The sequence below is a fragment of the Polypterus senegalus genome, chromosome 7 (genome assembly GCF_016835505.1).
Source record: "Polypterus senegalus isolate Bchr_013 chromosome 7, ASM1683550v1, whole genome shotgun sequence".
NCBI lineage: Eukaryota > Metazoa > Chordata > Cladistia > Polypteriformes > Polypteridae > Polypterus > Polypterus senegalus.
In genome coordinates this window covers 33173264-33197720 of record NC_053160.1, presented here as the reverse complement: position 1 = coordinate 33197720, position 24457 = coordinate 33173264, and the positions used below count along the sequence as shown (strand labels likewise).

General features: G+C 40.2%; 1 protein-coding gene across 3 annotated transcripts in view; it reads right to left on the bottom strand.

Annotated features, from left to right (window-relative positions):
* Nucleotides 1–23721, bottom strand: part of LOC120532120 (low-density lipoprotein receptor class A domain-containing protein 1-like) — a 33649-nt gene extending 9928 nt beyond the window's left edge. Inside the window, exons 1-4 of one of the 3 annotated variants that reach the window (XM_039758014.1) lie at nt 23646–23721; nt 19590–19677; nt 14529–14651; nt 3922–4065 (exon numbers count right to left, since the gene is read on the bottom strand). In XM_039758014.1, the coding sequence (XP_039613948.1) occupies nt 3922–4065; nt 14529–14651; nt 19590–19677; nt 23646–23678 (388 nt within the window). In that variant the 5' untranslated portion in view covers nt 23679–23721. The remainder of the gene's footprint in view (nt 1–3921; nt 4066–14528; nt 14652–19589; nt 19678–23645) is intronic. The other 2 variants (XM_039758016.1, XM_039758015.1) reach the window with 2 other exon arrangements.
* Between the last annotated feature and the right edge of the window lie 736 nt (nt 23722–24457).

Genomic DNA, 24457 nt, shown 5'->3' with positions numbered 1-24457 from the left:
ATGATTTCCTGGTACACCGATTACTTTGATCAGCGCATCCCGATTCATTTTACCCTCGCACCACCTTAGTTTGAGAAGTATGAAAAAATATGAGGTTAACACAGAAAAACAGATCACCAATTCAAGCTTTATGAATAATCGATTCGCCATCAATAATTGTTTTGGTAAAGCCATCCTCCTTCCATTTTATAATTTTTCCGCCACTAGCCGTGATTAAATGAGCGGTAAATAAAGTAAGAGCAAAGCGAGGGTGACTTATTTAGGCAGGCATATATATGACAGCAACACTCATGACAATGTCAATCATGTTACGTTATTATTAAAATGTTTCCTTTTCTTTTCATTACTTCTTTAACACACTACTTCTCCGCTGAGAGGGCGTATTTTGATATATATATATATATATATATATATATATATATATATATATATATATATATATATATATATATATATATATATATATATATATAATATATGAATGACCTCCAAACAGCGCTGAGACTTTTGATATCATGAGCGTGTCTGCAAAAGGGGTCTCCTGCCCTGCAAAAGTCGAGCAGCCAGCGCGTGCATAGCTGTGCTGGCCTTTGAGACGCTGACTGCGCTTCTGCCTTAAGTCAAAGTGAGCACTTTTAATTTTTTTCATCCTCCCCCTGCGCTATAGCCCAGACAAGTGCAAACACGGGACCCCTTTTCTACACCACGGCAAAATAATATTAAGGCGATTCACACTTTCTTTTGCACGTATACGATTATGAGGTTCTCACCCGGATTATGAAGACACGCACACGAGTGGAGGACTGACAGTGCCATCACAGCCGATTAATGGCGAGGGACGTCTCACCAGTCTACACAAGACCCACGCGACTGTCCCCAAAAGGCGATCACATCTCTCTATACTATATAAAAGAAAAAGGCAACTTTCCTTTCTTTACACCTTTTTCCTTTTATCCCAAACCAAAGCCTTTCTCGCTTAACACTGCAGAGGACACAAAACTAATTTTCTTTAAATGCCGGTAAGGCACATTACCAGAGGCACAAATTTGAACGTTCACATAGAAAATGTAATTTCTATACCACAGCCGTCGTGTAGCGCCTTTCAAAAGGGATCTACTACCGAGAGATGATCCATATACATTTTAGCTGCTGTTAGTTACTTACCTGTTGTGTTACACAGTCTTTAAAATGTAGTTTACCCAACCACTCCAGTAGTGCTCAATGTACCTGTACTTCTTAAAACGTTAATGTTTTACTGTTTAATAACTTATAGACTATATTTTATTATTTCTCCCTTGCACTCAGTGACCAAAGCTATACACACACATATATAAAAGCTATACACACAAGTATATGTACATACATATGTATGTATATATATATATATATATATATATATATATATATATATATACACATATATATATATATATATATATACACACACACACACACACACACATATATATAATTTGTGTGTGTGTATGTATGTATGTGTGTGTATATATGATGTAGATAGGTATGTATATATATATATATGTGTGTATATGTAGATATGTATATAGATATGTAGATATGAAGATATGTATGTGTATATATATGTGTATATATATATATATATGTATGTATGTATGTATGTATGTGTGTGTGTGTGTGTGTGTGTGTGTGTATATATATATATAACAGCAGCAATACAAGCTGTGAGAAAACAGTAAAAGGAGGCGTGTCAGGCGTCGTGGTACATTTTCTGATGCAGCTAGACGAAAAAACTTTGTGATGCTGTGGCCAAATACACAAAACAATTACTTTAACAATCATATTACATTATTTTTAAAATGTTTCCTTTTCTTTTTCATAACTTCTTTAACACACTACTTCTCCTGCTGCTGGTATATATATATATATATATATATATATATATATAGATAGATATATATATATATATATAGATAGATATAGAGAACATATATATATAGATATACATATATATATATATATATATATAGATAGATAGATAGATAGATAGATAGATAGATAGATAGATAGATAGATATGAGAACAACACTCATATCAATGACAAAACAATTACATTAACAATCATGTTACGTTATTTTTAAAATTTTTCCTTTTCTTTTTCGTACCTTCTTTAACACACTACTTCTCCGCTGCGAAGCACGGGTATTCTGCTAGTATACTAATAAAAGGCAAAGCCCTCACTGACTGACTCACTGACTCATCACTAATTCTCCAACTTCCCGTGTGGGTGGAAGGCTGAAATTTGGCAGGCTCACTCCTTACAGCTTACTGTACTTACAAAAGTTAGGCAGGTTTCATTTCGAAATTCTACGCGTAACGGTCATAACTGGAACCTACTTTGTACATATATACGGCCATAGCCGCGTGAGGCGGAGTTGCGTCCCGCATCATCACGCCATCCACGTAATTGAGTGCCTGCCCATATAACAAGATCACACAAGAGAGCGGCTCACGTGAACTGACTGTGAACGCAGATGCGTAGAGAATAACGCAGAGCTCCAAACAGCGCTGAAGAAAAAGCGATTATACAATTGAGAAGGCAGCAAAAGAATATGAAGCGAGTGATGCATACAAGCATATTCATAAGTGCAGCTACTGCGGAAACAAAGCACGGTGTAAACCATAAGTTTAAATTAAGTTTATAGACATGCTGCCGCTGGCGTTTGTCATGCCTACGACGAATACAATATTCGCGAGATACAAGTTTAATGAGAAGACACGAGGTATAAATGAGACTTTGGATCGCATTGTAACAGAGTTGAAATTGCTGTAGCGAGAAAATTTTAAGTGCCGGGTCTTAGCTAACATTAAATAAAGCGTGGACATCGCAAGATCACACAAGAGAGCGCTCACATGAACTGACTGTGAACAGTGCGTAGGGAACAAGGAAGAGCTCCAAAGAGCTGAACAAAAAACGCATTACACAATTGAGAAGGCAGCAAAAGAATATGAAGCGACTGACGCATACAAGCATATTCATAAGTGCAGCTACTGCGGAAACAAAGCACGGTGTAAACCGTAAGTTTAAATTAAGTTTATAGACACGCTGCCGCTGGCGTTTTTAAAATTGCTGGTGAAGGACTGTGCCTATGCAAATGAAAATGAGATGGTCAGGGATAGAATAGTGTTTGGCAGAAACTCAGCAAAAGTGCGACAGAAACTTTTAAGTGCCTGGTCTGAGCTAACATTAAATAATTGCTGGTGAAGGACTGTGCTTATGCAAACGAATAGAAAGCAAATGTTATGTTATTTTTAAAATGTTTCCTTTTCTTTTTCATAACTTCTTTAACACACTTCTTCTCCGATCGGCGTGGGTGTTCTGCTAGTCGTATATATATTGTCACTCATGAGGGTTAGAGGAACACCTCAAGGTGAGAAACATAATACCACCCTGGGGTTGGACAGGGTGTCATTGCTTACTGTGTTGTCTCCTTCTTTCTCCACACTGAAGAGAAGATGCCTATTTAGGGTAGCAGACTGCACCCCTTCAGGCTGGGGCTCCATAAGTTTTGAGCCAGAAGTGCTGAAGTTTTCTTTAAGACTGATTGTTATTTAGTTAACACGCCATCAAGCGTTTGTTTCGTTTGGACTGAAGAATTAAATGGGGACTGCCAGGTTGGCACCCAACATTTATTCCTTCGCACAATGACAATATTTTTCAATTTTAATTGACAGCAACAAAAACTAGTCATAGCCCTAATTCCAATTAAAACCAGTTGTTAAATGACTATTGTGGCTGATGCAACAATAGAAATGTATCAGTAATTCTTCCTAATTTTTCCAGTTTAAAATGTTTTGTTTTTGTTGTACTGTGGTAACTGATGAAGGTTTTATTTTGACCTCAAAATATGACCACAATTGAACATATAACTTGACTTGTCCTACCACAGTATAATTTTGATTCATCTTCTCCATTGTGGCAGTCTACCTTGCCGTCACATATCCTTGAAGCTGTTAAGCAGGTGGTGCGGTCATCACACAGGAAGCCACTGCTGTTGGACTGTAAGCTGCAGGTTCGTGTGTAGAGTCCTACAACCAAATTGATATATGCATATTCATCAGTTACATCAATTATATAAAAACAGCTAATAATTCAACATTACATTGATGTCTTCTAAGTATTCCTTTACTACTCCTCTAATAGAGGTGTCTCTCAACCAAGCAAAAAATAAAAGTCTCATGTTTCACTTTGGCTGAGTGAAAAAAGAATTATTTAGCTTCTTAGTATACATTGAGTGACAGAGATTAAGTAAATTGTCTCTAGTAAATTGCTGTTTGATTTACAAAGAAGATCACTAACCAAAACATCAAAAACTACCAAGCTATCAAAACAAAAGTAGAACAAGGCTCAATGCTGGAAACACATCAACTAACCAGAAGTCTCAACAACAAATCAGTCTCACACAATGACAGTTTTTGCATTTTGGTACCTGGTTGCTAAGCAGTTACCAGGGTCATACCCCATGGAGGATGTGCCCCGTGCCAGTTCCACGATAGTTGAAATGTTCACTATCCTAATTTGTGAGTACCTTTAGAAACCTTTGCACAAAAATCTTGTTGATTTTCTGGTTTTGCCCGCCTTGCTTTCATTTTTGGATTACGAGTTTTGCCTTGTCACAATAACGAGACATGAACAGGTAAAGGTTTGGGGCAGCCACCCGTGTAATATGGCATCCCGGCTGCAAAAGTCGTTTTTATCACAATAATTAGCACTGAAGTGCATACAGCGGAGTCCAAAACAAGACTGAGGGAAAAGGGGAAAAGGGCAGGTTTTTAAAGGGCAAGACAGTAAGTGAGGTCATAAGGATCGGGCATGTGTTCATCGCTCATTGGATCAGGCCGGACGTGACATCAGGGGCCAGAGCTGGTAAGTTCTGTTTCCATTGGAAGTGATGTCAAGAGAGCCAGGTGGAGTCTCCCAGGAATGGTCTACAGGGAAGTGAGAAAAGAGTCAATGCACTCTGCCACATCCCGGCATGCCTCGAACTGCCTTCATTTAAGCCCTTTAGCTGCCTCCCATGCGCGTGTGTGACAGCCTTTTCTTTCAGCTTAGTCATCAGACCCCTTGTCTTCCTAGTTTTGATCCTTGCCTGTCTATTGACTTCTCTTCCCAGTTGGCCCTTTTAGCCTGCCTGCCCTTTGTTTCTTTCAATGGAAGAACAGTTTAGAGATTTTTGGTTTTCTATTTGAGATTTTGTTTTTGGATTTTTCTCTTATAGTACAACAAAGGGTTCATATCTGGGTCATGTCGGTTGTTCTTTTTATCCTTCTTTTGATTGTTTATATTGTGGACGCTAGCACCACACACTCCACAATTCTCCAATAATCAATAATAATAATAAATCAATAACAATAATCCTCCACTCCCAGCAGCTTCGTCATCCAACCTCCCAACTCCGGCTCTTCTTGCTGGGTTTTCCGTAATCCTTTTATATTCCTTGACCCGAAGTGTTCCTTCTCTTTTCCTGGGTCAAACACCACATCATCCGTCCTAAAGTATCCCGAAAGTACTGCTAGCTTCCGTCCTCGTGACTCTGAAATACTTCGGGTTATAGTTAACAGTAGGAGTCCCCAGGTTCTTTGCGAGTTCCCCTGGCGGCACCCACGGCACCCAACAGGGCTGAGGAAACAGACTCCATTTCCCAGGATGCCCTGAGGGAATCCGGAGAATTGTTGCCGTCCAGAGGAGCTGCCACCTAGCGTCCCAGGGGAGGAAGTGCCCTGAAAAGGCTGCCTTCCTCTATTCTTCTTTTCCAGGGACATCTCGGCTGGACTGAACCGCCGGCCGTCCATCACAATATATTACTTGGTAAATTATGTTCCTGAAAATATTGTCTTTTTGTATTGTTTTTATTAAATGTTCATGTTTTTATTTTGTATTTCCATTTAGTTAATATTTGTTGTTCTCAGTATGTTGAGCCAGGGGAACACTTCAGCTTTAGGCCGCCCAAAGTCATATTTTAAGGGGCCTAGCAGACCAAAACATGGCTGCTATGGAATTACATCTGTTGTAATTTAGCAGCACAAAATACCTCATAAAGGTGAACATTTTCTCTTTAATGTCCTGCAGCTGATCACATTTATGAGGGAATATAATCAAGGGCAATTGTATACTTCTGAAAATATTCATCTACTTCTCCAGGTGATTTCTGCAGATAATGTAACTCTGTAAAGAGACACTTTTAAGTCCACATTTTTAAAGTTTTATGTTGGCTGTTCTTTCTTTTCAACTAGGGAATACCCAAAATAACCTGTGACATCGGGAGTTTAGCACATAAAATGGAATACATGTAATAAATAGTGGTGAACCCTCCCTAAAGGGTTTCCCATACAATAACTCATGGACTGTAACTGAACAGTAGCTTCTTTATACAGATCCTGAATTTGTACAGGCAGTTGTATCATAATCGTTTATTTTACTGGCATTATAAACTCGTTATTTTTAATCAAAGATTGGTTTCTCAAATCCAACGCGAATGGAAGCTTTTCTTTCTTCCCTATGCTTCGTGCCATTCTGTGACCCATTAATCCCTTTCAATGGTCTATGGCAGGGGTGCCCAAGACGTTGATCGCGATCGACAATTAGATCGCAAGGGTAGTGCAGGTAGATCGCGTTGCATTCAAAAAATGTAAACGTTAGTCTATCATACAGTGGTGTGAAAAATATTTGCCCCTTCCTGATTTCTTATTCGTTTGCATGTTTGTCACACAAAATTTTTCTGATCATCAAACCCATTTAACCATTAGTCAAATATAACACAAGTAAACACAAAATGCAGTTTTTAAATGATGGTTTTATTATTTAGGAGAAAAAATCCAAACCTACATGGCCCTGTGTGAAAAAGTAATTGCCCCTTAACCTAATAACTGGTTGGGCCACCCTTAGCAGCCATAACTGCAATCAAGCGTTTGCGATAACTTGCAATGAGTCTTTACAGCGCTCTGGAGGAATTTTGGCCCACTCGTCTTTGCAGAATTGTTGTAATTCAGCTTTATTTGATCGTTTTCTAGCATGAACTGCCTTTTTAAGGTCATGCCATAGCATCTCAATTGGATTCAGGTCAGGACTTTGACTAGGCCACTCCAAAGTCTTCATTTTGTTTTTCTTCAGCCATTCAGAGGTGGATTTGCTGGTGTGTTTTGGGTCATTGTCCTGTTGCAGCACCCAAGATCGCTTCAGCTTGAGTTGACGAACAGATGGCGGACATTCTCCTTCAGGATTTTTGGTAGACAGTAGAATTCATGGTTCCATCTAACCATCTCTCCAACTCCAACCCCAGACCATCACACTACCACCACCATATTTTACTGTTGGTATGATGTTCTTTTCTGAAATGCTGTGTTCCTTTTACGCCAGATGTAACGGGACATTTGCCTTCCAAAAAGTTCAACTTTTGTCTCATCAGTCCACAAGGTATTTAAGTCTTGGCAATCATTGAGATGTTTCTTAGCAAAATTGAGACGAGCCCTAATGTTCTTATTGCTTAACAGTGGTTTGCGTCTTGGAAATCTGCCATGCAGGCTGTTTTGCCCAGTCTCTTTCTTATGGTGGAGTCGTGAACACTGACCTCAATTGAGGCAAGTGAGGCCTGCAGTTCTTTAGACGTTGTCCTGGGGTCTTTGTGACCTCTCGGATGAGTCGTCTCTGCGCTCTTGGGGTAATTTTGGTCGGCCGCCACTCCTGGGAAGGTTCACCACTGTTCCATGTTTTTGCCATTTGTGGATAATGGCTCTCACTGTGGTTCGCTGGAGTCCCAAAGCTTTAGAAATGGCTTTATAACCTTTACCAGACTGATAGATCTCAATTACTTCTGTTCTCATTTGTCCCTGAATTTCTTTGGATCTTGGCATGATGTCTAGCTTTTGAGGTGCTTTTGGTCTACTTCTCTGTGTCAGGCAGCTCCTATTTAAGTGATTTCTTCATTGAAACAGGTGTGGCAGTTATCAGGCCTGGGGTGGCTATGGAAATTGAACTCAGGTGTGATACACCACAGTTAGGTTATTTTTAACAAGGGGCAATTACTTTTTCACACAGGGCCATGTAGGTTTGGATTTTTTTCTCCCTAAATAATAAAACCATCATTTAAAAACTGCATTTTGTGTTTATTTGTGTTATATTTGACTAATGGTTAAATGTGTTTGATGATCAGAAACATTTTGTGTGACAAACATGCAAAAGAATAAGAAATCAGGAAGGGGGCAAATAGTTTTTCACACCACTGTATATCCTCCCTTTGGCATTTGCCACTTGATTGACATACAGGGCGGCCAGTCTGAGATCACTTTTCTTCTAACACGCTGGTCATCCCGCACACACGATCAAACGCGCAAGCTACTGCAAAACTCCGCTGTGATCTTGTTAGCCTTCCAATTTATATCGACTAAAGAAGGGATTTAAAAAAAAAAAAAATTTGTTTGGGGAGGGTATGGGCTGGATATGGAATTGAAAAGGATTTTTCTCTCACAATGTCACAATCGAAGTGTGTTTGTCTGATCTGTCAATCTATCATTGCTATTCCAGAGACGGAAAATGTGGAAAGGCACTTTCAAAATGTTCATAAAAACTACAAAACTGACTTCCTTCCAAAAAGCGATCTGAGAAAGAGAAAGGAGAGGGAACTAAAATCGCAGTTAATCGGACAGCCGTCATTTTTCACTCAGCTGAATTCAAAAGCAAAGGCAGACACACCGAAGCACTGTCCTGGGTGAGTCACTCGATCATTAAGCATAAGAAGTCCTTCCAAGAGCTACTTCCTTGACTGCATTATTTGGCTCTACTTATTTATGCGAGTCAGCCTTTTCCCAGATGAGGATTATTAAATCCAAATGCTGTAGTGACCATAAATGTATTGAATTGTTATTGTGCCATAAAGGTTATTCAGTTATGCAAGGTATGACAACATATATTTTATGTATAAAGTATACTCAGAGTGTATATATATATAATTTTATCTCTCTCTCTCTCTATCTATATCTCGATTTTTAATGTAGGTAGATCATTTTGACCTGATCATTTTAAAAGTAGCTTGCAAGCCGAAAAAGTGTGGGCACCGCTGGTCTATTGAGACTGTTACATCAAACATATAGCTCTATAAACCAGAGACCAGTTCTTTTATTTCTCCTTGCAAATACCAAATGTCTCTGTATACTGTATATGCTGTTATCTCAGGGCTACTCATTCTTTGAGATCAGAGTTAATGTTAGAAAAACTAGCAAGAGTTATTTGAAAAGTAACTAAACAGATTCCAAAACCCCTTTTTGTTTATCATCTTTGTGTTTTGCATATCCATTTATTAAAATAGTTTCTGGTTTCAACTTGTGTTATTGTTTTTGAATGTTTTTGTCCGAATTGGTAATGATTAGTCTGAGCTCTGTTTTATGATTGTTTCATTTTTGATTATGTATTTTCTCATGATTATTTTTAAAATTGCTTTTGCTGGTTTTTCCAGCAGAAGTGCCTACTTCTGTCTTTCTGCTGCCATTTTCATTTTTTATTTTTCAACCACTGTAAGAACTTTAATCTGATTCTCCAGTTTTTGGACTTTAGTTTGTTTCTACAAAATGATTTAGATTAGTGTATGCCACCAAACTTCAATGGGATTTTGTTTTGTGTTAGTATTATTTGAATTTTTTCCTTTTGGTTTTCTGAGTACAATTTTATTATGATAATCCTGGCTCTTCAAAACAGAAAATTCAGACTTTGCTCCTGGCTGGGCCTCAATGCTCTTTCACGTTCAAAATGAGTCCTAGTCTTCTTAACCCAAGCCTCAGTCTGACCCAAAACTCTAGAGTCAGGCCCTAACCCTAACTTCACTCCTTTATGAAACGTTCTTCCCTTGTGTCGTGATCAGGGCTGAATTTTGGGGTATTACAGAGTCTTTCTATAGTGTAAACCATTTTGCTTACCATTTTTAGCATTGAGGGCAGCACGGTGGCGCAGTGGTAGCGCTGCTGCCTCGCAGTTAGGAGACCGGGTTCGCTTCCGGGTCCTCCCTGCGTGGAGTTTGCATGTTCTCCCGTGTCTCGTGGGTTTCCTCCGGTACTCTGGTTTCCTTCCACAATCCAAAGACATGCAGGTTAGGTGGATTGCCGATTCTAAATTGGCCCTAGTGTGTGCTTGGTGTGTGTCCTGCGGTGGGTTGGCACCCTGCCCAGAATTAGTTCCTGCCTTGCGCCCAGTGTTGGCTGGGATTGGCTCCAGCAGACCCCGTGACCCTGTATTCGGATTCAGCGGGTTGGATAATGGATGGATGGATGGATTTTTAGCATTGTGAAGCACGCTTTCTAGAGGTGTCTACTCAGGGTCGTGACTTCTAGTTCTTTTGCAGATAAAAGTGGTTGCACTGAGCTTTATCCGATCTGTGGATAAATCCTTCAAAACCCTTATAATATTCTCTTTGTGACTGATTTTCATGTCTTGCCTGGTTTTCAATTTCTTGCCTGACTTCAACTGTAATTTTGCCTTTCATTTGGGTTTCGTTCTCTTCATTTTGCTTTATTTGTTTTGTTTTATCCCAGTTAAACTCAAAAATTAGTTATGTTTCCTGCCAACGCTGAACACCTTGGTTATCTACACTGGAGATATTACATGTCTTCTTTACTTTACCTAAGAAGATGTCTTTACAATAAAATTATAAGGAGAAAATCACAGACAGTTCCGATACTTTTAACAAAGTCCCCATAAAACTCATTTCCATCTGCAAACTTTGAAGCGAGACCACAGCCCCCAAATCGGTTTACATCTACATTGACGTCTGTGGACTTTAACATACCCAAGTCTATCACAACATATTGCCAGCAGTTATTTTCTACCATTTCAAGCAATAGAGAGAGAAAAAAACAAAGCAAAACAAAATAACAAATGTTCAATTCATTGCATTAGCTGCCTAAATGTACAGGCTGTAAATGTTATTGCTGTTTAAAATAAGCTAAAAGACAATTCAGCATTAGAAATTTATTGTCTGGCTATTGGGGTATGATAGAAAAAATGGAATCTTGAACATATGACTGAAGAAAAACAAAAATAAATGGAATTAAAATCCAGATTATTTCTACTGATTGCCCATTTCAGTTCAAAACATAAAGGTTTCCTGTAAAACTGTGTTTTGCAGTGACCATTGACAAAAGCCAAAGTCAATCAGTAATTGTATGTAGCACATCCAAGAGTCAGGAGACCCAGTGTCCTAATAATATTAGCCCCAAGAAAAAAAAACAAATATTATAGAAAAAAAGTACTTCATTTGTTACATAGCACTTCTGATAAATAACTGACGTCTGTATATCCGAGGCCCACTTGTCATAGGAAATAACCCGAGTGAAGCCTGGTAACACAGCTAGTTTATTTATATAAAACAGAATAAGACGATCCCCTTAGTCAGGTTAAGGGCTAAATGACCGAATAGTCAAGCCTGATGTGGTAAAGCGGTTTTCTTATTTGGTGTCTGTCTCCTTCATACTGTTGTATTCAGTCAGTCATTTTCTAACACACAGGGGCGAGAAGCACTGGAGCAAATCCCAGTAAGCATAGAGTACAGGGCAGGAACAAATCCCGGACAAGACGCCAGTCCATTGCAGACTTTTGTATCCATTATGATTCATAATTTCCATCTGTATTTAAATAATTATTAATTGTGCATTCCTTTGACATTGTATTCTGAACTGGAACTATCCCTGAGAGAAACAGTTTAAAATTTTGCAGTCAGATATTCATTTTAATTTATTCCTATGTACACTTGCATTCAAATGTATGGAATCACCCAGAAGTCTGTATGCTTTTTGATAGAAACTGGCACATTTTTATCAAGGGACCAGTAAATTGATTTAAATCTGTGATAGATTGTTGCAAATTTCTGTTACTGCTTGAAATGAACGATTTATAATTTATTACTCACATATGACTACAAGGCCCCATTTTCACCAGCTCTTACTCTAGTATCCTAGTGGTCATTTTTCTTCATTACTCTTAATTAATTTTATATAAATAGTTACTGGTTAATCTTTGTAAATGTACAGTGGTGCTTGAAAGTTTGTGAACCCTTTAGAATTTTCTATTATTTCTGCATAAATATGACCTAAAACATCATCAGATTTTCACTCAAGTCCTAAAAGTAGATAAAGAGAAACCAGTTAAACAAATGAGACAAAAATATTATACTTGGTCATTTATTTATTGAGGAAAATGATCGAATATTACATATTTGTGAGTGGCAAAAGTATGAGAACCTTTGCTTTCAGTATCTGGTGTGACCCCCTCTTTGCAGCAATAACTGCAACTAAACGTTTGCTTAGGGTCGTTGTCTTGCTGCATGACCCACCTTCTCTTGAGATTCAGTTCATGGACAGATGTCCTGACATTTTCCTTTAGAATTCTGTGATATACTGTAATTCAGAATTCATTGTTCCATCAATGAAGACAAGCCGTCCTGGCGATAATACCACCACCATGTTTCACAGATGGGATAAGGTTCTTATGCTGGCATGCAGTGTTTTCCTTTCTCCAGACATAACGCTTTTCATTTAAACCAAAAAGTTCTATTTTGGTCTCACCCATCCACAAAACATTCTTCCAACAACCTTCTGGTTTGACCACCTGATCTTTAGCAAACTGCACACGAGCAACAATGTTTTTTTTTGGAGAGCAGTGGCTTTCTCCTTGCAACCCTGCCATGCACACCATTGTTGTTCAGTGTTCTCCTGATGGTGGACTCGTGAACATGAACATTAGCCAATGTGAGAGAGGCCTTCAGTTGCTTAGAAGTTACCCTGGGGTCCTTTGTGACCTCACCGACTATTACACGCCTTGCTCTTGGAGTGATCTTTGTTGGTCGACAACTCCTGGGGAAGGTAACAATGGTCTTGAATTTCCTCCATTTGTACACAGTCTGTCTGACTGTGGATTGGTGGAGTCCAAACTCTTTAGAGATGGTTTTGTAACCTTTCCCACCCTGATGAGCATCAACAACTCTTTTTGTGAGGTCCTCAGAAATCTCCTTTGTTCGTGCCATGATACACTTCCACAAACATGTGTTGTGAAGAGCAGACTTTGATAGATCCCTGTTCTTTAAATAACACAGGGTGCCCACTGACACCTGATTGGCATCCCATTGATTGAAAGCACCAGACTCTAATTTCACCTTCAAACTAACTGCTAATCCCAGAGGTTCACATACTTTTGCCCCTCACAACTATGTAATATTCGATCATTTTCCTTAATAAATAAACGACCAAGTATAATATTTTTGTCTCATTTGTTTAACTGGTTTCTCTTTATCTACTTTTAGGACTTGAGTGAAAATCTGATGATGTTTTAGGTCATATTTATGCAGAAATATAGAAAATGCTAAAGGGTTCACAAACTTTCAAGCACGACTGTATTAGCACACCTGTTTTTCTGTTCAATGAAGCAAGTAAATTATTTTTTCTTGGGCTGCAAGGTAGTGGCATTCCTAAAGTTCAGTTTTGGGTTAAAATGGCCAAAATGAATGGCTTTCTCCACAAACATGTCAGTCTATAGTGGTTTTGTGAAATGAAACATATTCCATGTAACAGAGTGCCAAAAACTGAAGATTTCATACACAGGTGTCCACTACTGTCTTGAGAGAACCAGTAAAACTCAATCTAACTACAAGAGAAGAAGAAAGAGAAGACCAAGATGCACAACTGCATAAGATGATAAGTACATCAGAGTCTGTAGTTTGAGAAACAAATGCATTACAAGTCCTAAGTTGGCTTCTCCTTTAAATACACACTAAATACCAGCGTCATCTGAAACAGAGAAAAGATGACTCCAGGATGTTGGCCTTGGTTGGGGAGTTTCAAAGATAAAGCCATATCTGAAACTGGCAAAAAAGACTAATGGTTGAAATGGGCACAGTGTTGGGATCACCCAAAAATCAACTGTCCAGTGTTGGTGTTTTTTGCCCATTTTAACCTGTCTTTCCAGGAAATGAAATTTCTGGGTGATTCCAAACTTTTGAACACTAGTGAAGTTCTTAGGTAACAACAGTGTTGTTCTGACACAAAAATAAAACTATAGGTAAAATCAAGGAAACATTTGGGGTTTCTTTTCAGCTTGGTGGTGCCCAGGCATTGGGAAGAGTTCTTCTCAAATGAGAGATCTGCCAGACACATATAAGGCATGCATGTAGTTGGCTCTCACACAAAACTATCAAAAAAGTCTACAGAACTTCCCAGAGCCTGCTTTTGGTTAATGTTATAATTCTATCTAGCTCAGCTACTTAAAAACATCTACTATGAATATTGTTAATATCAGACTTTCTGATTTGTTTTTACCTTGCTGTTATGATTCAGCCCGCCGGTGGGCTGGCGCCCTGCCTGTGGTTTGTTTCCCGCCTTCCACCCTGCGTTGGCTGGGATTGGCTCCAGCAGACCCCCGTGACCCTGTAGTTAGGATATAGCGGGTTGGATAATGGATGGATGAATGTTATGATTCATGTCAGAGTGTGCAGTTCACACGTAGTGGTTGATCTTACCAGTGTCTCTTGGTGGGATTCCATATATGCTACCAAGAGCAATTGCAGCTGCTATTAACCCTATCATAATCAGTGATCCAAAAATAATTAGTAGACATCTCCTGGTGACACAGCCTCCACAGACTGAAAAAAAAAAACAAAGAAGACAATCACAGGCTTTGTGTTTCTCTTGAATGTTAGGTTAAATCTGTTAGGACTTAACATTTTTAAAGTAGTTTGTTTTGGTAGTAAATGCAGTATTTTACAAAGACCTGGCACAGCGTGGTAGTCATGTCAATACCCCATGCCCAACCTCATGACAGATAAAAGTCCAACTGAGACATACAAGATTATACATAAAGAAACTTCCACATGCAATCATAGCAACAACCTCCCATGAAACATCTCAAGAGAAATGTTGCCATGAAATTGTTTTATTAGTCATCCAGAAAAAAAAACTCATACATTAAACAGAAACCATCAGATTTAAAAACCTTAAGAGTTCAAAGAGATTAAATGACTGCTTTAGGGTCATGTAGTAGGTCACTGTATAAAATGGGCCCATAGCCTTAAACATTGGAATATTAGAACAATCTAGATGGGAACTGGCAGGCATTCAGCCAATAAAGCTCTCCAGTCCTATCCATTTAAATCTTCTAAAATAACATCAAGTCCAGTATAGAAAGTCTCTAAAGTCCTACTGTCTACCACACAATTTGGTAGCTTATTCCATATGTTTATTTTTCCCCATGAAAAGAAAAACTTAATTACGTTTGTGCAAAATTTACCCTTAACAAGTTTACAACTGTGCCCCCGTGTTCTTGATGAGCTCATTTTAAAGTAACAGTCTTGATCCACTGTGCTAATTCCCTTCATAATTTTAAACACTTCAGTCATATCTCCTCTTAATCTCCTTTTGTCTGAGCTGTTTAGACTCAGCTCTTTTAACCTTTCCTCCTGACTCATCCCCTGTAACCCTGGAATCATCTTAGTTGCTCTTCTCTGGACTTTTTCCAGCACTGCTCTGTCCTTTTCGTAGCTTGGAGACCAAAACTGTACAAAGTACTCCAGATGAGGTCTCACTAGTGTGTTATAACGTTTGAGCAGGACCACCTTGTGGATGTACAGCCTCGTTATTTTAATAATCTGTAATCTGTAAACTGTAATGTGCTGTTTTGCAGTGGATTTAGACACGCTGATTAGGACACCATTTAGTAAAACTCCATATTATGATGAGCATTTTTCAGTTCAGTCTTTGTTCTGCTAATAGGTGTGGACGCTGGCCCGGACACAGACAGACGGACATCGTTGTTACACCCAACACACTGTTTTTTTAACAAATATTTACAATTTACCGTGCACTCTCAAACCCCAGTGCCTCCAGCACCAATTCCCCCAATGTCCAGGCCTCACAGTCCTTGTGCCTTTCTCCTGGCCGCCTCCAGTCCTTAAATAGGAACCCGGATGGGCTCCAGCCGCTTCCCGGCATTCCCCTGTAGCCACACCCCTGTGTGTCAGAAGTGCCGGCTGCGCACCCGGAAGCCGTCCGGGTGTCCCCTGTCGTCTTCCCCTGGGCTCCCGGGATATTCAGGCACTGGGGCGCCGCCTGGCGGTGGCCACAGGTCCCTACAGGGCTGGGCTTCCAAGCCCTTTACCCGAGGCCCCCTACATAACCAGGGCGGACGCCCCCTCGCGGTCTGGAGGAGGCACAAGCCCTCCTCTGGTCCTCCAGCCCCGGCCGGGGACCACATAGAAAACACATTAGTGGTGTCATGAAGGCATGGACAACAGCACCAACGCACCAGTGCCTCACACTCCAGTAGCTTCGGCTCAGTACACTGGCCTGGTAACTTTATGGTTTGTTTTCCCTGAGTTTGGATTAGATTTTTCTGCAAGTATTCAGGAATTCATCTCCTATTTGAAAGACGAACAAGTTAGGTCAAATGTAGACTCCAATATGGCCCAATGTGACCGAGAGTGCTGTGTCACGAATGGTCTTCTGGTGAGCTTCTCCCTTAATTACGTCTATCATCATACAGTGACAGGAAGGGAAGGTGCAGGCTTTGGCTATAGTAGTTCTTTGTGCTGTTAGCTAACAGTCATAATAATTTGGATGAAATGCTTACCATGGTTAGCGAGTTGCTTTAAAATTCTTGATTATATGTTTACAATGATGGGTGGCATGGTGGCACAGTGGGTAGCGCTGCTGCCTTGCAGTAAGGAGACCCGGGTTCACTTCCCGGGTCCTCCTTGCGTGGAGTTTGCATGTTCTCCCCGTGTCTGTGTGGGTTTCTTCCCACAGTCCAAAGACATGCAGGTTAGTTGCTTGGCGATCCTAAATTGTCCTTGGGGTGTGTGTGTGCGCCCTGCCCGGGGTTTGTTTCCTGCCTTGCGCCCTGTGTTGGCTGGGAATGGCCCCAGCAGACCCCAGTGACCCTGTATTTAGGATATAGCGGGTTGGATAATGGATGGATGGATGTTTACAACGTGCTGATTAATGCACTTTTAATTGTTATATTAAGTATTTTCCACGTGTCCTTTACTCACTATTTAGATTGCAGATCAGTTTGTGCTTCATATAACATTTTCCAATAGGAGAATTGGCAACATCAAATTGGTCCTAGTGCGTGTGTGGTGTGTGGGTGTGTACGTGTGGTTCCCTGCGAAGGGCACTCATTGGCAGACAATTTAGTTCCACTGTACCAGCGATTTACCAATTAAAACACAGCACTTGGCTGAGCCCACCCAGTCAACTTTGACAGGTTTCATTTCGAAATATATTTCATGATGTGTGTAGTGTCACCAAAATAAATCAATGAATAAATAATTATATAAATGCATAAAGAAATAATCAACAAAATGGCATATTTTGTGACACATTTAATTACCTATGTGCATCTATCATTTGTTATTATGAATTTATTGTTAGCTTATTTATTTATTTATTGATTTGTTTATTCCTCCATCCCTATGTGTACAATAATGTGCTTCCTTAAATAAATGTTGTTGTTGAGTGTGTATACTCTACAAAGGAATTTTTAGAGGTACGCTGGTTACCTCCCACTTCCCAAACATGTGTAAGTTGTTTGATTGACGTCTCTTAATTGGCCCTGTGAGAGTGAGTGTGGAGTGTGGATATGTTAGTCATTGTGTCCTGTGATAGAAAGGCATCTTGTCCCTGGCTAGATCAAGCCAGGATAGGCTTAGACACACTACGACTCATCACAGGAGTATGTCCATCCACCTAGTATCAAATCAGCTTAACCCAGTTTGGAGTCACACTGCCCAAAACCTCAATAGAATCTGACAGTAGAAACCGAGACTCCATTTTTTCATCACTGTTAAGCTGTGCTTGAAGATGTTGTGCTGTGAGGCGCCTATCATGCAAGCTGGTGACCCTCAGAAACTCGTCTTCTGATCGGGTTGTGACTTTGGGTCTGCCAGATCTCTTCCTATCAGAGTTTCCTCTGGATCCATTTGGCTTTGGGTTGTGTAGGACAACACTGTACTCACAGACACTTTGATTTTTTTTGCACTTTCTCTAAATAAAACACCTTCATTTGTTAATTGCTCTTTTCCTGCCATTTTCACTGTAATATTGTCCAAGTAGTACTTCACAGGGTATACTAACACGGTCTGTTCCAGCTCTGCTTTAAGACAGACACAGTGTTTTTAAGTAATCAACAGAAGTTGGGACACCTGTGCAAATTGTTTACTTCAACTTGCAAGACTTAATTTACTTTAATTGGTGTAGAACATCTGTAGGTTGTAACCTATTAGTTGGTCCCTGAAGAAGGCCCATTTGTAATATTTTGAAATTTCATTTTTTTCAGTTTTTGCTAAACTAAACTTTAAATTTAAATCTCTTATAGTTTACTACTTACCTTTCCACCATTTTAGGTCATTCATTGCATTTCTACTGATTAAATTTGAAGAAATAATGGAAAAACTCAGGTGTTCTAAAACATTTGACCAGGAGTGTACTGTATATCAGGCCAATTGACCTGACACGCATGATTTGGGAATGTTGGGAAAACACACAGATACAGTGAGTAATGGAAAATCCCCTGCATCTACTGAACAGGATCATCTCCAGACAGAGGAGCAGCTTCAGCGACAGACTGCTGTCACCATCCTGCTCCACTGACAGACTGAGGAGACCCCACACTATGCGACTCTTCAGTTCCACCCGGATGAGGTAAACGTTAATATTATTGTTATTGTCTGTTATACCTTCATTGTTATCACTCTTTAATTTAATATTGTTCTTTATCAGTTTGCTGCTGCTGGAGTATGTGAATTTCCCCTTGGGATTAATAAAGTATCTATGTATTGTGGTCTATGGCCGGCTTGTCACCACGGCCAATACCCCCAGGCCGCCAGATGGAGCTCTCCCTGCAGCATGGAGGTGCCCCGGAGGCCAGCAGGGAATCATGGACCTTGAAGTTTTGCCTTACAAACCTGCTGGATACGCCAGGGGCCAACAGAGGACGCTGCAGGGAGGAATAGAGAGTCATATGTGCCCTATAACCTGGAAGTGCGTCATAGGCAGAGCGACGAAGAAGTGACGTACTTCCGGGATGAAGAAAAGGACTTTTTATCTGACCCAGAAGTGATAAGGATCACATGAACTGGGGAATGGAACACTTCCGGGTCAGGGACTATAAAAGGATTGTGGGAGTTCCCAGATGGAGCTGAGCTGGGTGGTAGGAGGGCAACGCGTCTGGGAGTGGTGGAGAGTTATTTATTGATTGTGATTGGTGAATTTATGAGTATTGTGGAGGAGAGGGTGCTTTGTGCACTGTGCTGTGAAAATAAAGTCAACTTTTGGACTTGGTGTCTGGAGTCTTGGACAGGGGTTCAAGGGAGCGATAGCACTCCCTATCTGTCACACTATCTAGATCTTGTGAAACTCCTGACAGACAGACTGGAATTTCAACCCAGGCTAATCATTGGTCTAGCATGACACTCCCTAGAATATGTAGGCTCAGGAAATTAACATATATAAGTTATGAAAATCTAAAGGCAAAAGTTGACTAAGCTTTCAGGCCATTCATGCAGCATTTTAAAATAACAAGTTACCTTTTTCCTTGTATTGTCTGGGAGCTAATGAAACTTCCGATCCCCAACGTGAAGTTGCTCGAGAAGTAACAGAATAGGCTTCAACATCCTGTTGATAAGAACAATGCAAACGGACAGCAAGGTCATTTTAAAATGAATAATAATACGACCAGAAAGAATTGTATTTCCATTACATAATGTGCAAACAGTTATCATAAGATGATTTTGAGAGGATGCTTTTCTGCAATTTCTATTATATAGAAAGTTATGTTCCACAAAAAGTTGGATTATGAACTGGTTAATGAATTGAAAACAAAGAGTATCATCAGCGGTTCCCATGTTCTCTCTAAAAAGCTAGACCCCCTCATGTTGCAGATCTTTGTTCCAAACACTTTCACAATTCATAATTCATTTTACTGTAATCTCACTTTTTAATTAGCTGGTCTTTTTCTTCTCTTATTCTGAATTTAGAAAAGAGCAGTAGTGGGAGATTTTCATTTTGACATTTTTTAGTTTTTTTTTTTTCATTTTTTCAGTTCTTAACTCTCTTTTCACCTTTTTCTGTACAGTTTACCATTAATTGTATCCTATTAAAAACAACAAAGACCAGAGTAGATAACAGGACAAGCAGAACTGAATGATAAAAAGGCTACAATTACATGATTATCAGACTCACTAGTGAGTCCATTACTAATGACGACTTAAGCAACCAGAACATTTGGGAAAAAAATGAATACCACAATGATGATGATAACAATCTTTAACAACTAGTAAGTCACTGGTCTCCATGTAACATGCAAACACAGATAAGCCACAACATTAAAACCACTGACAGGATGAAGTGAATAACAATGGCACCTGTCAAGAGGTGGGAAAGATTAGGCAGCAAGTGAACAGTCACTTCTTGAAGGTGATGTTTTGGAAGCAGGAAAAATGGCTAAGCGTAAGAACCAAAATGGCTAAGCGTAAGACAGCTGGGTCAGAGCATCTCGAAAAACGGCAGGTCTTGTGGGGTGTTCCCGGTATGCAGAGGTTAATACCCACCTGAAGTGGTCCAGCTGGTTAACTGGTGGCAGGGTCATGGGCGCCCAAGGCTCATTGATGTGTGTAGTTAAGTGAAGGTTAGCCCATCTGGTCTGATCCTACAAAACAGCTGCTATAGAGCTGCTGAAAATGTAATGCTAGACATGAGAGAAAGGTTTCAGAACACACAGTACACAGTCATAGTCTGAGGATGGCGGGTGTGTGTGCAATATTTACCTAGGAAAAAGATGTCAGCAGGTTGCACTATGGGAAGAAGACAAGCCTGCAAAGGCAGTGTTATGCTCTGTGCAATTTTCTGCTGGGAAACCTTGGGTCCTGCCATTCAAGGAGATGTTACTTTGACACATACCCCCTACCTAAAAAGTGTTGCAGGTCACATACACCCCTTCATGGCAGCGGTATTCCCTGATGGCAGTGGCCTCTTTCAGCAGGATAATGCGCTCTGCCAAACTGTTAAACTCGTTCAGGAATGGTTTGAGCAACATAGCAAAGAGTTCAAGGTGTTGCTTTTCTGGCATGTGCATATTCTCACGCTCAAATCCACGTAAAGTTTTACAAATGAGGTCCCTGAGCATACCATTAAGTTTAGTTGCATCCATGTGCTAACCTTAACTAACAGTATTGACAGCTAAATGGCAAGAATTAATTTCATGGCCATTTTCACTTGCCTGTTGATGAAAAATGATTTTTTACAAATGAGCAGACAAGTGAACATGTCACTGAAGTAATCACTCCTATTCAACAGTAATTGTTGTTTGCATTTTGATACAATTCAGTGTAAACTCTACATAAAATCCATCCATCCATCCATCCATTATCCCACCAGCTATATCCTAACTACAGGGTCACGGGGGTCTGCTGGAGCCAATCCCAGCCAACACAGGGCGCAAGGCAGGAAACAAACCCCGGGAAGCCCACCTCAGTTTACATAAAATAGTAAATGAAAAAGAAAATGCAAAGTCCACTTAAGCATTTAATGCTTTGGCAGAACTACAAATATTGCAGAATTTCTTAGGATAAAAGGTGAATGAAAGAGAATAAAAAAGGACAGTTCACTAAACAGTGGCATCAATTAAAAGTGAGAATGATGTTCGGCGTGAGTGAGTCTCCCAGAGCTGTATTTGGGAGCTAGTGGTTTAGACTAATCCCCAGCTAGTCTTCCATTCCAACAATACAATAAATTAATTTCATTATTCTGAATGAGAAGGCTTTACTTAATTATATATGTATAATATTATATATATTGTGATGGAACAAGGAGTGTCAGCAAGCTCCAAACCCCAAAACACACAGTGAGTCCCAGGTTCAAATAATGGAAGGTTCATTAAACTACTTCTTCTACAAAGTTGCAAAATTGCACAAAGACACAAGTTTTCTCTCTCCACAATGCCCTTCTCTCACTAACACTGCACTGCACTGCCCTCCTCCAACTGAGTGTTGCTCCACGTCCTCCCAGCTCCAACTCACCTGGATAAGGGAGTGCGGTCCCTTTTATTACAGACCCAGGAGTACTTCTGGTGCCAGGGCGATTGCCCGATGGAAGCACTTCCGGGTCATGTGAAAGTCCATTAACAGGGCGCTTGCCTCCCTGCAGCGCACTCTTGTGGCACCCAGTGAACCCAGCAGGGCTGCTCTGCCAGACTACATCTCCCAGCATGCCCTGCTGGCTTCTCACTGGACACTGATATCCACGGCTGCTGCCCTCTAGTGTGCTGGGGGAGTAAAAAATCCCCAGGGACATCTTCTCTTTTCAGTGGGGTGTCCGTCCATCACTTTTGGTCCTTCCTTACAGGTCTGATCCGTTTCTCCTCCCATCCTGCCTGTTAGGAACCATCCCCTGTTCTGGCCGGGATGCCCATCCAGCCCATGTGGCATCTACAATATATATGCAGTATATTGTAATGGACAGTAAGAATGGATTGGCTTTCTGGCCAGGATGATTCAAGGTCCTTAACCAGCTGGGAGGCCGGTGTAGTGGAAAGACAGAGGAAGACTACTTACATGGACATCAGGTGGGAGTCCTCCTGGACTACGGTGCTGACTTGGATGCCTGTAGGGCTAGTTGGGAGTTGTAGTCCAGTGACGCAGCCCTTTGGTGCTCCATCAGTGCCACCAGGGGGAGCTCCAAGGACAAATCGTCCCCAGTTTAGGGAAGTTCCTCCAGCCGGTAGTCTCATAACACCGGAACTACTTCCGGGTCTGGCATAAAAGGAGCCACTCCTCCAATACAAACCATTATTTGAACCTGAACTTATATTGGTGTCACTGTGTTGAAGGGGTTGATGCTCAGTCACAAAAATGTCAGAAAAGAGTAAAGATATTGTGAACGTGTTAAAAATTTGTCTTCTAAAATTTGTCAGAAATGTCTCATTTTACTTTAAAATTTACTTGGTTATTGGGACATTCTGTTACAGTGCTAAAGCAACAGTAAATGATTTATCCAGTTTGCTTTGGCTTATACAGTAGTTTAAAATATCACTGTCTGTTTTTTCCTTACATTCATATTCATTTAAATCTCGCTCCTAAACTGGGGGCACAACTATAGAAGTAGAAACAGGAATTAGGGGTGCATCAGGTAAGTTGATCTATATTTTCTATTCTTATAAATACAAGTTCTTTATTTTAGTACATTCTCGTTTGTTACAGCCCTAAAGACTGCTGCATGTTGGCTTGGCATGCAAGTTCCTCTGTACACATGACAGCACGACTTTTAGTATAATACATTTTTAGATCATGGATTATGTTCTTTTTTCTTTCTTTACTTTATGATTCTACTGTTTAACATTTACAAATGCACAGTTTTAACCTGGTTTTAAAGCACCATCGGATAGGACTAACATCCTCCAAATTACTCAGTGCTAAAAGCTCGAACAAGATCAAAATTGACAGTAGGGAAACGTCAAGGTTCTTAGGCAAGTGGAAGCTGTAAAGACTACAGCAAAGATCGGATTTTGAAACTCCACTGACAGCGCCTCAAATGGAGAACTTTTATCAAAATTATTTCAAATAATATTAAGAATAATTCATGTTTACCTGGTACTCTGGATATACAGTATTTGAATGCATCCTGCTGCGGTGGTAAACCTTCTGAATAATAAATTGAGTGAAAGCAAACAAATGCCATTGAAATTTGAACTACCTGTGTTACTTCTCTTTAATTTTACTGAGTGTATTGACCAATGGAGAACAACAGTGCCGTTGCTTGGTTTGTGGTTAGGCAACAATCAGTCTACTTTAAGTGTTGTGCAAGCATGTAAGAAAAGCATTATTTATAGTCTTTAAATACAAATGCTATCTATTATTCACATTCCATTGTTCAGTGTAATTTAAAACTCTCCTGTATGGCTTTTTCATTTCAGTAGGAGTCCATGAAGAATGAGGAACAACACAATAAAGAGTAGCTGTGTGTATTTAGTTGTAGTCGGCTGAGCTCTATATAATAAAATAATACTGTGTCACATTTTAAAGAAATGCAATCGTTTTGAATAAAAACACCCCAATGTGGGGCAGCACGGTGCCGCAGGGGTCGCAGTAAGGAGACCTGGGCTCGCTTCCTGGGTCCACCCTGCATGTTCTCCCCGTGTCTGCTTGGGTTTCCTCCCACAGTCCAAAGACATGCCGGTGCATTGGTGATCCCAAATTGTCCCTAGTGTGTGCTTGGTGTGTGTGTGTGTGTGTCCTGTGGTGGGCTGGCACCCTGCCTGGGATTTGCTCCTGCCTTGTGCCCTGTGTTGGCTGGGATTGGCTCCCGTGACCCAGTAGTTAGGATATAGCGGGTTGGAAAATGGATGGATGGATGGACACCCCAATGTGAATTTAAACAAAATGCATATGCTAGAGCAATT